The 13040-nt window shown below is 41.5% G+C and overlaps 1 protein-coding gene across 1 annotated transcript in view; it reads left to right on the top strand.

Annotated features, from left to right (window-relative positions):
• The window catches only part of ADGRF5 (adhesion G protein-coupled receptor F5), a 47098-nt gene that overhangs the window by 28073 nt on the left and 5985 nt on the right, over window positions 1–13040 (top strand). The window contains exons 10-19 of the mRNA XM_005146430.3: window positions 440–673; window positions 1594–1758; window positions 2203–2421; window positions 2679–2897; window positions 4060–4212; window positions 5420–5616; window positions 6626–6805; window positions 8125–9495; window positions 10394–10435; window positions 10534–10593. Of these exons, the coding sequence (XP_005146487.2) occupies window positions 440–673; window positions 1594–1758; window positions 2203–2421; window positions 2679–2897; window positions 4060–4212; window positions 5420–5616; window positions 6626–6805; window positions 8125–9495; window positions 10394–10435; window positions 10534–10593 (2840 nt within the window). The remainder of the gene's footprint in view (window positions 1–439; window positions 674–1593; window positions 1759–2202; window positions 2422–2678; window positions 2898–4059; window positions 4213–5419; window positions 5617–6625; window positions 6806–8124; window positions 9496–10393; window positions 10436–10533; window positions 10594–13040) is intronic.

Genomic DNA, 13040 nt, shown 5'->3' with positions numbered 1-13040 from the left:
TATACCTAGAGCGCCAGCTCTTCTGGACTCCACCCTGGACACCTATCTTTCACCCATTCTGTGTAGGAACCTTTTGCAGAGTCAGTCTATATTCTTACTGTGACATCTTGCTGCCATGTGGACTATAGTCAATACACAGATCCCCAAAGCACCAACTCAGCCAGATTTTAAGTATTTTGCTCCCAGACTACTTGTCTTTTCTCAAATACCCATCAACACTGAAGCTGCCTAACCTGGATACATTTGTTACCAGGAGTCTGCAGAAAGCATAGTGCAGATGACTTGTGGGCACATTTTAATTAGCAAGTTGGAGAGCCACTGCAGAGCAGAGAGATGTGAAAAGCAGGGATAGAAGTAGCTCCCACCTCCTGATTCTACGTGTAGAGGTAAAACCAGCAAAACATCTTCTCAATGCTAAGATATTGCCTATGTTTTACAGGTTCCTATAAGTGCACTTTCACAAACAGCGATCAGTTTAACACACTGATATACAAGGCCACGAAAACAATAGCAGTGTCTCCGCTATACATCACTCCAAACTTATATGACATCAACGTTACATGCAACAGTCCTGAAATGCAGGCAAATGGTCCTCTGCTGTCCTGTTGTATTGACAAACACTTACCATCGCTTACTGGTCACTGGGAAGTGAATGGAGCAATCAATATTACAGGTAAGATTAACAAACAGTTGTCTTCCACCTGCTGGGTTTGTTTATTCTTCAGAGATCTCCTCCTAATTGGTCACCCCAAAGGTCAAGTACTAGGATGAATACAGGGTATGCTCCAAAGGTGGGAGCAGGAGGATGATGGATGGACAGCATGGTACAGACTCCATATGTGTTGTGCCAGAGCCAGCAGGATTCTGGGCATCTCCATGTACTGTGCAGACATTAATGCTTTAAACTGTGCTGTCCTGGGTGCAAACAGCTGCCAGGAGCAGCATCACACCAACTTTTCCCAAAAACTTTATTTCAGTATTGCCTAGTTTTGAGAGCAAGGGTGAGTGCGTCAGTCTCTTCTGCTATCTCCAGAATCATCCTTGGGGAATGAAAAACTTCTGTGTACCACATACCAAGATCTGGCAACCAAGAGAGACAGGTGCTACACTTTAAACCAGCTGCAGCATAGCTTAATACTGAGTGCACAGTTTCCCTCTCCACCTGTAGCTATATCACATGCTAGTAACATTCCACAAGGGTTTGCTTATAATGTAAATATAAAGAGTTAATAAAGCACGAAGTAAATATGTTGCAAAGAGATACTTATCTTAAATATCTCAGATAATGAGGTTAGGCCAAATCAGAATACTCTTAATTTTGGGTTATCCTGAACTAGCCAAGCAATGTTGATGCTTTCAGACTTATTTGGGCAGTAGGTGCCCAGCACTGCACAGACAATTAGGCCTTTAGAATACCACTGTGAAAAGCAGAGTAAAAAATGTGAACCAACTTCAACAATGATGTGTTAAAAGTGCCATGCTATCATATAAACCTATGAGGTTTTCCTTAGCTGGAGTGATTGCTTGTGGTTTCCAAAGTCCAGGTATTTTTTGACATCCACAGCCCTTCAAGGTATGTTTATTTCTCTTTAGGAGTCTCCAGTTTCAGTGGAAACTGCACTGACTACAAGCTGAACATCAACGAGTCACTATGCCCACCTGAAAAGTCAGGTACAGTGACCATATACACATGTGAGCTACAAACTGGACATGGTGCCAGGCACAGTGAAAACATCAGAGTGACATATTTCCGGACAGGTAAGAGTCAGGTAGCATGTGACAGGCCACCAGCACTGTAATGCAGAGGTGGTCTCTTTGGGACATATCATTTGTAAGGATATGGAATCATAGAATCATAGAATAGTTAGGGTTGGAAAGGACCTTAAGATCATCTAGTTCCAACCCCCCTGCCATGGGCAGGGACACCTCCCACTAAACCGTTATCACCCAAGGCTCCATCCAGCCTGGCCTTGAACACTGCCAGGGATGGAGCATTCACAACCTCCCTGGGCAACCCATTCCAGTGCCTCACCACCCTAAAAGTAAAGAATTTCTTCCTTATATCTAATCTAAACCTCTGCTGTTTAAGTTTCAACCCATTACCCTTTGTCCTATCACTACAGTCCCTAATGAATAGTCCCTCACCATATGATTATAACAAGTGACTCTCAGTAATGTGATGTCTGTCTTGTGTTGTCTTAGCCCATGTAACAATATCTTCAAGCGTAAACTCAGTAGTTTCAGAAGGATATGCGTTCAATCTAACATGTGAAAGTGATGTGAGCAATTATGAGAGTATCAGCTGGAAAATCCAGTCTGGAAATGACACGAAAATAGTAGACTGTGATGAATGCATCAAAACCAGCAAGTTTCCAGCTACATCTGTGCTCACAGTGAAGACTGCCACACAGGACTGGAGCGGTGAGTGAACATGGTTTTTATTGGCTACAAAGGCAATAAAACATCTGCATCATTTATAGCATCCTTAGCCCTGCAAATCACTGTGAAGTCTGGCCACAGTAAATTAAAGCAGGAGTTAAAGTTATAACTGCTGGAGGCCAGCAAGACATGATGCCTGCCAACAGCACTGTACTTGCTCAGTTGTGGGCTCGGAACCGTCCAAAAACTAAGAAGCAACTCCACTTACTGAGACATGTTTTTTGTGTCACTCCTTTCAGGCACCTACATCTGCACAGTGTCCCAGAAGCACACAGAGAGTTCTGCCAATGTGACAATTGAGGTTATTTCCTTGCCTCTGAAGCAGAACATCCTGATAGACCCCATTGCAGCATCTATGCAGTGCAAAAAGCAACAAGCCCTCCAGTGCTGCATAAGTGCTAACACCAAGGAAGATTACACTGTTACATTTGTGGTTCAGCAAAATGAATTTCAAGTTGGTAAGAAATCATAAACTTGCAGAATCGTTAGTTGCATTATGTGTCACAACCCAGTCCCTAGGCTTTTTGTTTTCAGTTAGGTTTCTGTAACCAATTCAATCTTACTGCTATTATGACAACTCATAAGTACTCCTTAGAGTGGTTAGGTTACCATGCCTGTGGAGCACGGCTGAGATTAGCAGAAGAGCAAATGAAGTCATTGCTCTAGTGATAAATACTAAATAGGTAAATTCAATGTTTGGTCTGCCTTGTCTGGCAGTGAGGAGTGAGCATCCTCACCATTGTTCAGATTAGAAATTGCTGGACTGCATTTATTTGCTTTTATCTTCCACACTGCCACTTTTTTGGACTATCATGGAAACATTACTTAACAAGATCTACTAATTAATGAAATATGTAGAATAACTCATAAAGAATGCAATCCAAAGAACTGTTCTGTTTTCTTCAAGGATACAGGTAACATATCTTTATCAGCACAAAAACCTAGATTTCTATGTCTTCAAATTTACGGCAGCTCTACAGCTTCCCTGGCACGATTTTATACACTAGAAACTTTCAAGTGGGTTACAAAACAGTTAATTTGAAAACAAAACCAAAGGCCTGCGTAAACTAACCCAGAAGACATGCAGGAGTGCAAGCCCAGGCTGAACTGTAAAGCAGATGGAGACTGAGGGATCCCTTGGCTGCTAAGAAAAGTGCTGAGATCTTCTTAGAAGACATTGCACTCATTGGCTGTCAGGCACAGGCATACTGAAAAGCAATCGGCGTGTGGTTCAGATCCTGAGTTACAAGGAACCAGATGAAAGCAGCAAAAAAGTATTCTAGCCTGTGGTAGGATAACACCTGTGGTAATGAAACACCTGTGGTAAAAGCAGACGCAGGAAGAAGCATTCTCCAAAACAGTTTCTAAAGCAAACTCTGGTTCTTGAACAGTAAAAGAGGTTTTGGGCAGGATTTGACAAGGTACTGATCACGCAACAGCTGCCAGAAGATGTATTACATGGGGAGTAAGAGACAGAGATCAGTGTACAGAAAGGAAGTTTTTCCACAAAGGAAGATTTTTTTCTCTAGGACCCACAGGAAAGTTTTGCTGAAGCTTTCTGCTGTCTGCTAGCTGATTGACCCCAAATCTGCATTAACTTATCTTCATCCTTCCATACAGAGGAAAAGAAAACGGGGAATTTGTTTTGCTACATGTGCAATTACACAGAAACAGAATGCAGCATGACGAAAGAGCTCAGAGCACATTGCAAGTTTATTAACCGCATTGGACAGGGAGTCAACAGTGAAAGTATAAGTCTGCACCTGATAGCTGGTAAGGAAAAAACTTACTATTTAAAGCTTTTAAATAGGGAATTCCAATATCTTTGTTAAATTAGATGCCACAGGTTTATTACTGGTGACACCTAACAGGAGCAGGTTTTGTTAGCCAAGACTTTTTGTCTCCCTATTTGATGAGAAATTTTAAAATACAGACGAAAATATCAATTTTGCTGCAATTAAAAAAAAAGAAAAACAGACAACATGTTTTGTCTTCACTGTATTTGACAGTGGCCCCAGTATGTTCCCAAGCAGTTATAGTTCTTGTATCTATATCTATATCCATATCCATACAGTTATAGTTGTAGTTCTAGTTATAGATCTTCTGTTCCTACTTCTATATGGTGCAGCGTGCACCACCAAGCTTTGTCTCCTGTTTTGAAATGTGGTCAAGCAGCTCCCAGCTTGCTCCAACAATTTAGCAAAGATAAAAGACTGCGGTTCCTCAGGAAGAAGTTACCTAGTTCAGGAGGTCCTCCTGTGGGAGAGCATATCCACTTTAAACATATGGATAATTACAATTCAACTCTGCTAAATCCAATTTCAATGTTTAGGTCTGACCATAGTTTGAATATTTCTGTTTCTATTCTAAATTGGAAAGAAAGAAATGTTGGACATCCCCATAATGTACAAATTTTGGGTTTTTCCAAGTAGTGGTGCCTAACTTGAATCAGTGCATCTGGCAGATTTCACTGCAGGCACTTTATTTACTTTAAGCAGCAGATGCTTACTGGTATTACAAATGAAATGAAACCAATTAGCAGGACTCACTCTTCATCAAAAGCTGTTGAGATCTCACAATCAAAGTCTCAATGAATTTCCTATTAGTGATGCAGCAGCACAGAGACAACAGAATAAACTTTGTGTAAGTTACTGTTCACATAGCGGTCAATATAATCCCACTCCACCCTCTATCTAGCCCTGTAATGTAACAGACAAATCCTAAAACTTTGAGTATTGGTTTGTTGATTTAATTCAGTATTCAAAACCAAAGAGCTTTATTAAATTTCATTTTCAATTCATGATTCCAAACAATTGGAAATGCAAGACATAGACCCTGAAAATTAATTATCAATGAAGAAAGCAAGCTGAAATCCTCACTAAAGACTTTTGAACTTCAGGATGTCACAGTTTTGATGGGTGTAAATTATTCATCTCCCTGCTTCTTAGATTTCCACCTCCATGTCTTTTTCTCAATATAGATAAGGAAATTTCCTGCTCAGACAGCATTGGGATTGGAAAAGAAGGAGACATACTAATAAAGCCATGCTCTGAGTTGGATTATCCATATGGTTTTACCCGAGGCAGTAAAAGTTACAAGTGCTCTGGCAAATCTTGGAAGCTTGAAAGGAATGACTGCCTATCTGTACCAATAAGCAACCTGCTGGCAAGTGCTGAGGTAACATTTATGAGTTTTCTAGAGGTTGGGGTGTGGGAGTGGAAGAGAGCAAATATTTTTATTGGGTGTTTTTTGCTTAACATATATAAAATAATAATAATATAATAATATAAAATATATGAAGCATTAAAAATCAAATAATTAAAATTATGTTCTAAAAGATATAAAGAATGCTGCCTATATCTGCACAAGTCGGTGAGGTTAAGTGTCCTTTTCTGGCCCAGAGGGCACATGGCATTGCATGGCTAATGTCCACAGACATGAACGCTCTCTTCCCCTGGCAAGGTGACCTTATTCATAGTGTCACTGGCCTGCAGTGTCCCTTGAACCATGCTCAGGCAGGAATGCTGTTACCACAAACCCAAAACATGCTGCAGAGTACACTAACAATGATGCAGTTGGGCCACTGCCCAAGCTCAGACCCAGGCCCTGTTTAGCATTTTCCCTCAGCCACTACGCTTCACAGATAAGTACTGGGCCTTGATTTGCAGCCTAGGTATCTTATCATAGTGGTGTTTGCTTGTACAACCCATCCAGAGTGACCTTTCCTTCAGTGAGGTTAGATGAGAGCAATTGTCTTTCTTTCATCAAATACTTCCTATGTTTATCTTAGTAAATTAGGCACAGCGAGGTCCCAGGCAGAGGTGCAGCTACTCAGTTATATATGTCACTTGCTAGATTTTGCTCCCTCATATGCTTTGGCCCATTCAAACTATTTTTTCCCCCAAAATTACCAGAGGGGAATTTTTTCCAGGAGTCTGTGAGTTAGCACAGACAAGAGACTATTCTCTATCATGAAGACACCACTCTTCATAATACCCTGGATATTAACCTAGAACAGGTTAGGATGTTGTGTTCTGGAGGGTCAGAGAGTTGAATGTTAACAGCATGTCTAGAATGACCCTTGCTCTGTTTATTTTACTTGTGTAGGGATCGCCATAATTTAGGAAGATCAAGCTCTAGGCAAACTGCAAACATGTGGTGTGCTGTTTGTTATCTTCTATTCCAGTCCTTGGTCAACAGTCCTGAGGCAAAAGCAAAGCTACCTGACTACCTTGCGGAGCTTAAGGAAAACACAGGAAAGGAGCAAAACATAATAAACAATTCTCCTGCAAACCTAGGCGCAATTGTTACCATCCTGGATATGATCTCCTCTATCCCAGCAGATGCAGAGGAGCTCACTATTCAAGTAAGGTTTTATTTTAAGTCTTACCCATTCTTACAAAGCCCTTTGGCCCCTTTTGTCACAGGGGATGAGATTCTCCCTGAAGAATTTCCACAGTTACTCAGGGTCAGGAGCAGGAAAGTATTAAGAGAGCAAAGATGAAATGACAGCAAAGATACAGAAGAGTTTATAAAAAGTCAAAATGATGAAGACAAGAAGCCTGTGCATGAAAGAGAGGATGTGATATGCTTAGCAACTAGAAATTGGACATAAGTACACAATGTGCACTTGCAGCCCAGAAAACCAACTGTATTCTGGATTCTGTCCCTCTGTTTTGCTCTAGTGAGACCCCGCCAGGAGTACCACATACAGCTTTGGAGTTCCCCAATATGAGATAGACATGGACCTGTTACAGCAGGTCCAGAGGAGGACCTCAAAAGTTATCAGAAGGCTGGAACAATTCCCCTATGAAGAAAGACTGAGAGAGTTGAGGTTGTTCATCCTGGGTGAGAGAAGGCTCTGAAGAGACACTGTAGTAGCCTTTGAGTGCTTAAAGGGGTTTATGGGAAAGACTGACTTTTTGCCAGGGCCTGTAGTGACAGGACAAGGGGCAACGGTTTTAAACTGAAAGAGAGGACATTTAGTTTGGATACAAGGAAGCAATTTTTTACAGTGAGGGTGGTGAGACACAGGAAGAGGTTTCCCAGAGAAGCTGTGGATGCCTCATCATTAGAAATGTTCAACATCAAGATGGATTTCCCTGCCCATAGAAAGGGGATTGGATCGGTCTTAAAATGTCAAAACCACTCCATAATTCTATGATTCTATGTGTAGAAGGAGAAATAGAAAAAAAGTTTGAAATACAGTTAGGGAGAGTGAATTCCAGGTGCTATGATCAAGCAAGGAAAATCAATTAAGATGTTACAACAAATGATTAGCAAAGCAAATCTTAGAAATACTTTGAAACATTGATTGTGAGGTACAGAGGAAAAGCACTGCTCTTCCTCTGCAAAGAGATGATGTTTTGTAGCTGAAGAACCCTACATGATAGAAAGTGACAAAGATAGCACAAACCCTGAGAAAGAAGGAAAAGAAGGCTGGAGAAGACAAACACCAAGTAATATACATAAAAAAAGCATCACACAGCTCCATTTCTGGAAACTTTAACTTGAAAATAGAGCATTCAGAGTGCTAACAACTGTAGGTTCCGCACAGATTGAGCAACATACAAAAATGCTGGGCTTTTTCAAAAGCCAGTTCTAGGACCACACAGAAATTACCATGAGAAACAACAGTGATTTGTATGGGATTTCAGTAACAACATTATTCTTTTGTTGTTCCAGAATTTCCTCTCCACAGTGGACTTAATTGTTGCTGATTCCACAGCTAAAGTTTGGGAAGACCTGAATAAAGAGGAGATACTCAAAAGTTCTTTGTTACTTCAATCAGTAGAAAATTTTTCCGTACGTCTCCAACCAGTTAATAATACCATTCCTCCTGTCTCTGCAAACAGCCTTCAGCTACAAGGTATAGTTGTCACAGAAAACAGCAACATGGATTATAATAAGAACTTCCGCAGTACAGAAAACCTCACAGTTAGTGTGCTCATTGATGAAACTGAGATTCAGACTCTAACCCAAAATTCAACCATTGTCAGTGTGATGTACTCAAAACTCGGACATATTTTGCTCCAGAATGAGTCCGAGTATCTGAATGGTTTGCTGCTGTCAACAACAGTGAGCAGCAACAGAAGCCAGAAGTTCGACATTAATATGACCTTTGCAAAGAAAAACTTGTCTCTAAAGATGCCCCGGTGTGTCTTCTGGAACTTCACTCTCAACAACGTTGGAGGGGGCTGGGATACTAATGGTTGCACCCCCACAGAGGTAGAAGATTATGTCATTTGTTCCTGTAATCACTTGACATCATTCTCCATTCTGATGTCACCTGATAAATCCTCCCAGTTAATCTTTGAAGATTATATTACCTATATTGGCCTGGCTATTTCAATCTTGAGTTTGGTGGTCTGCATTATAATTGAGTCCTTAGTCTGGAAATACGTGACAAACAACACAACCTCCTATATGCGCCATGTCTGTATACTCAACATAGCTACATCACTTCTGATTGCTGATATTTGGTTCATTGTCACTGCCTCCATCAATGACCAGAACCAACAGATGAGCAGAGGTATCTGTTTAGTGGCCACCTTCTTCATCCATTTATTCTACCTGTGTGTCTTTTTCTGGATGCTCAGCCTGGGCCTCATTCTTTTCTACAGACTAGTCTTCATCTTGCATAACACAAGCAAGACCTCCCAGAAAGCAGTGGCATTCTGTTTGGGATATGGATGCCCCTTTGCCATTGCAGCCATCACCATTGCTGTCACACTGCCGAGGAACAATTACACCAGAAAGGATGTCTGCTGGCTCAACTGGAAGGACAGCAAAGCTCTCTTGGCCTTTGTCATACCTGCCCTGATCATTGTGGCTATGAATTTGTTTATCACTGCAGTTGTTATAATAAAAATACTGAGGCCAACTATTGGGGATAGGTCAAACAGGCAGGAGAGGAACTCTTTGTTTCAAATTGGCAAAAGTGTGGCCATCTTGACACCCCTATTAGGCCTTACTTGGGGATTTGGTCTTGCCACCATTATCAAAAACAGTCATCGAATCTTCCACATCCTCTTTGCTCTTCTCAATGCTTTGCAGGTGAGTTGCACATATATATGGTTTTGTTTACTGTATGACCATTTAACATGTAATGACATTCTTGTAGTGCTGTACTTGGAGAGGAGTAAAAATATTTTGGGAGAGATCAGGTTTACCTTACACATTCCCAAAGGGCTCTTTGGAAAACCCATTCCAGGAATTCAGCAGCATTTTGTATTCCCAGCTGCCTTACAGATGCGCTTTATAGATAAAGCTGATGTAAAGTTAACTTACAACTTTGCCAGTTCCTTTGGGAAGAATTTCATTCCTGAAGATCAGGAAAATAGCCCTGTTATGTTCAGGTAGACAAGCTTCAGCATCTGGTTTCATTTAGTGCATCTGGAGGCATCATATTAAGCTCTCATGTATTCAAGAATTAGTATAAAGAACATGAAAGTCACCAAGAACAGATGAATAGTACTACTAATAAAAAGAATACACATGATTGAGAGCTTTCAGTCGGTATGATTTTTACAACAACATATTTAGGTGGCCAGTAGGGTCCCAGTACAATGGGATTTCTTAAGGGCACAATAGTTATGTTTACTCTGTCTCTAAAGAACAGCATAAAAATTTTATGCTTCAAACCAAACTGCTAGCTTATCTGGGAAGCATAGGCAGGGCATGTCTTTCATACACAGTGGTGCCTTCTTCTAAATGTGTTTAGTGCTGGGAAACTATCTGTGCCACTTCTACAGAAGAGATATACACCCAGTTTAAATAGGCCAGGCCAGGAAAACTCCTACCACATTAACATTCCATTATGTGAAATGCAGTTAGAAATATGTCCTCTGTCATAGAGTTCAGAGTTTAAAGAGCATGGACAATGTTTGAAATAATTATTAAGTACTGCAATTAAAAGGTATCATCAAACTGCATGTAACTATCTGTCTCATAGGGATTATTCATTTTGGTGTTTGGGACTCTCTGGGACAAGAAGGTAAGAACTCAAATTCTTTTTTATATTGCATGAAAATACTGTTGGAATTCAAACATAATTCTGTGTTTACCAACTGACCATATTTTTTTAACAAATAGATACAAGAAGCCCTGCTGAAAAGGAATTCAATGTCCAAATGGAGTTCTCAGCAAACAAAGGTTAGAAGTATGACCTAAGAATCTGTTTTGGTTACTGCTGAATAAAAGAGAAGATACTAACAGCATAAACAGATCCACATTTTCAAAGTTCATTGCTTCACCTATAAATAGTAAATAATTAAAAGGAGGTTGGTGGACATTTGATCGAAATTCTGCAAGACATAAACCACAAAATATAATGGAAATTATATTTTTTTAAGTTAGAAAACAGAAAATTTCAGTGGTGCTATTATTTATTTACAACCTAAGGGAAATACAAAGGGAATTTCTTGGGGAAGATGCCCTCCAGCTATGAGCAGGAAAGGATGGAGATACTGCAACTTGAACCCTCTCCATGTGACCATCCAGCCAATTCCTCACCCACCAAACAGTCTATCCATTAAATCCTCACCTCTCCAATTTATACAGAAGGATGTTGTGTTGAAGGCTTTACAGAAGTCCAGGCAGAAAACATCCATAGCATTTCCTTTGTCTGGTACTGTAGTAACTCCATCATAGAAGGCCACTAGGTTGGTCTGGCAAGATTTGTCCTTAGAGAAGCTGTGGTGGCTGTCTCGAATCACCTCCCTGTCCTCCATGTGCCTTAGCATTAGCATAGCTCCTAGAAAGATCTGTTCCATGATCTTCCCATTCACAGGTTGACAGGTCGTAGTTCCCGGGGTGCTCCTTTCTACCTTTTTAAAATGGGCCTGATGTTGCTCTTTTTCCAGTCACCAGAGACCTCACCCAACTGCCATGACTTCTCAAATACCATGGAGAGTGACTTGGCAACTACATCAGCCAATTCCCTCAGGATGCTGGTATGCATCTCATCAGGTCCCATAGAACTGTGTATGCTCAGGTTCCTCAAATGGTCACAGACCTGATCTCCATTTACAGTGGGAGGGACTTTGCTTCCCCAGTCCTTGCCTTGTAGTTCATTAACTCGAGAGGTGTGGGGAAAGAGCCTGACAGTGAAGATTGAGGCAAAAATGTTGCTGAATACCTCAGCCTTCTTTTTGTCCGTTGTTACCAGTTTTCCAGGCTTGCACATCAGGAGAGGTACACTCTTTGACCTTCATCTTCTGGTTGACATACCTGTAGAAGCCCTTGATATTCTTTGCATCCCTTGCCAAGTTCAGCTCCAGCTACACCCTGGCATTCCTGTTCCCACCTCTGCACAACTAGGCAGTGACCCTTTACTCTTTCCAGGACAATGTCCATGCTTCCACTCCCTGTGCATTTCCTTCTTGCCATTTAGTTTGACCAGCAGGTCTCAACTCAGCCGTGCCAGCTGGCATTCCCTACCCATTTCTCACACCTGGGGACTGTGAGCTCTTGTGATTTCTGGAAAGCATCCTTAGAGACCTGCCAGCTCTGTTGTGCTCCCTTGTCCCTGAGGGCAGTTTCCCAGGGGGTACTATTGACTAACTCCTTAAGGAGCTAGAAGTTGGCTTTCCTAAAATTCAGAGTCCTAACTGTATCCCTTGGCTGTCTCATCTCCCTAAGGATTGTGAACTCCATGAGTGCATGATTCCTGCAGCACAGGCTGCCTCCAATCTTGACATCACCAATTAGCTTGCTTGCACTGATGGCCATCAGGTCCAGTATCACATCTGCCCTGGTAGGGCTCTCTGTTACCTGGTTTAAGTGATTCTCAATGCACTCCAGGAGTCTCTTGAATTGCCTATAGCTCGCCATGCTACTTTTCCAGCAGATGTCAGGATGGTTGAAGTCCCCAAGCAGGACAAGAGCCTGCAAGCATGATGTCTCCTGCAAGCTGGAGTAAGAAAGCTTCATCAGTAGTATTCTGACTGGGCAGCTTGTAGTAAACACCAACCATCCTTTGTTGCCACTCTCTCTGGTTCTTACCCTTGAGCTTTTGACATTCTCTGTGGCTATCCAACCATAGAGCCATGTATTAATGGACTGTATCTGTCTATTTGTTCTCATGTTGCTGCCCACAGCTGGAAGGAGAGAGGAGAAAATAAACTGTACTCCATACCCCCTTATGAGCCTTGATTTACTTCATGTTGTCTAAGCTTAATAGGCCATTAAAGACTGTTAAACACCAAAGTATTGCCTTTGCCTCCAGAAGTCCCTGTACCTCTGAAAGGCAAATGGGGAAAGAACATTCAGGAGAACTTCTGCTTTGCTTTTATAAAACTCTTCCCTAGGGCCTCTACTATAGCCTATGTTGGATAAGAAGCAACTGGGCTAGAGGATACTTGCATCAAACCAGGTGCAATTCTGCTTATGACATTAAGCAACCAGTACCCTCTGGAAAGGTTGGGAGATGGTCTGTCAGTGTGCACAAAGGAGCAAACCCACAGAACTGCCTGCTTTTACAATGAGGCTTGACAAAACTCTAAAGCAGAATAGAGGAGGCCATCCACACAATGGGGTAATAGACTCAGTGACCCAGGACATGTATTACAGCCCTAGGAGAGGGCCACAAGCTGAAGCTA

The sequence above is a fragment of the Melopsittacus undulatus genome, chromosome 3 (genome assembly GCF_012275295.1).
Source record: "Melopsittacus undulatus isolate bMelUnd1 chromosome 3, bMelUnd1.mat.Z, whole genome shotgun sequence".
Classification (NCBI taxonomy): domain Eukaryota; kingdom Metazoa; phylum Chordata; class Aves; order Psittaciformes; family Psittaculidae; genus Melopsittacus; species Melopsittacus undulatus.
Note: the sequence above shows the minus strand (reverse complement) of the source record. Positions and strands in the feature narration are given on the sequence as shown.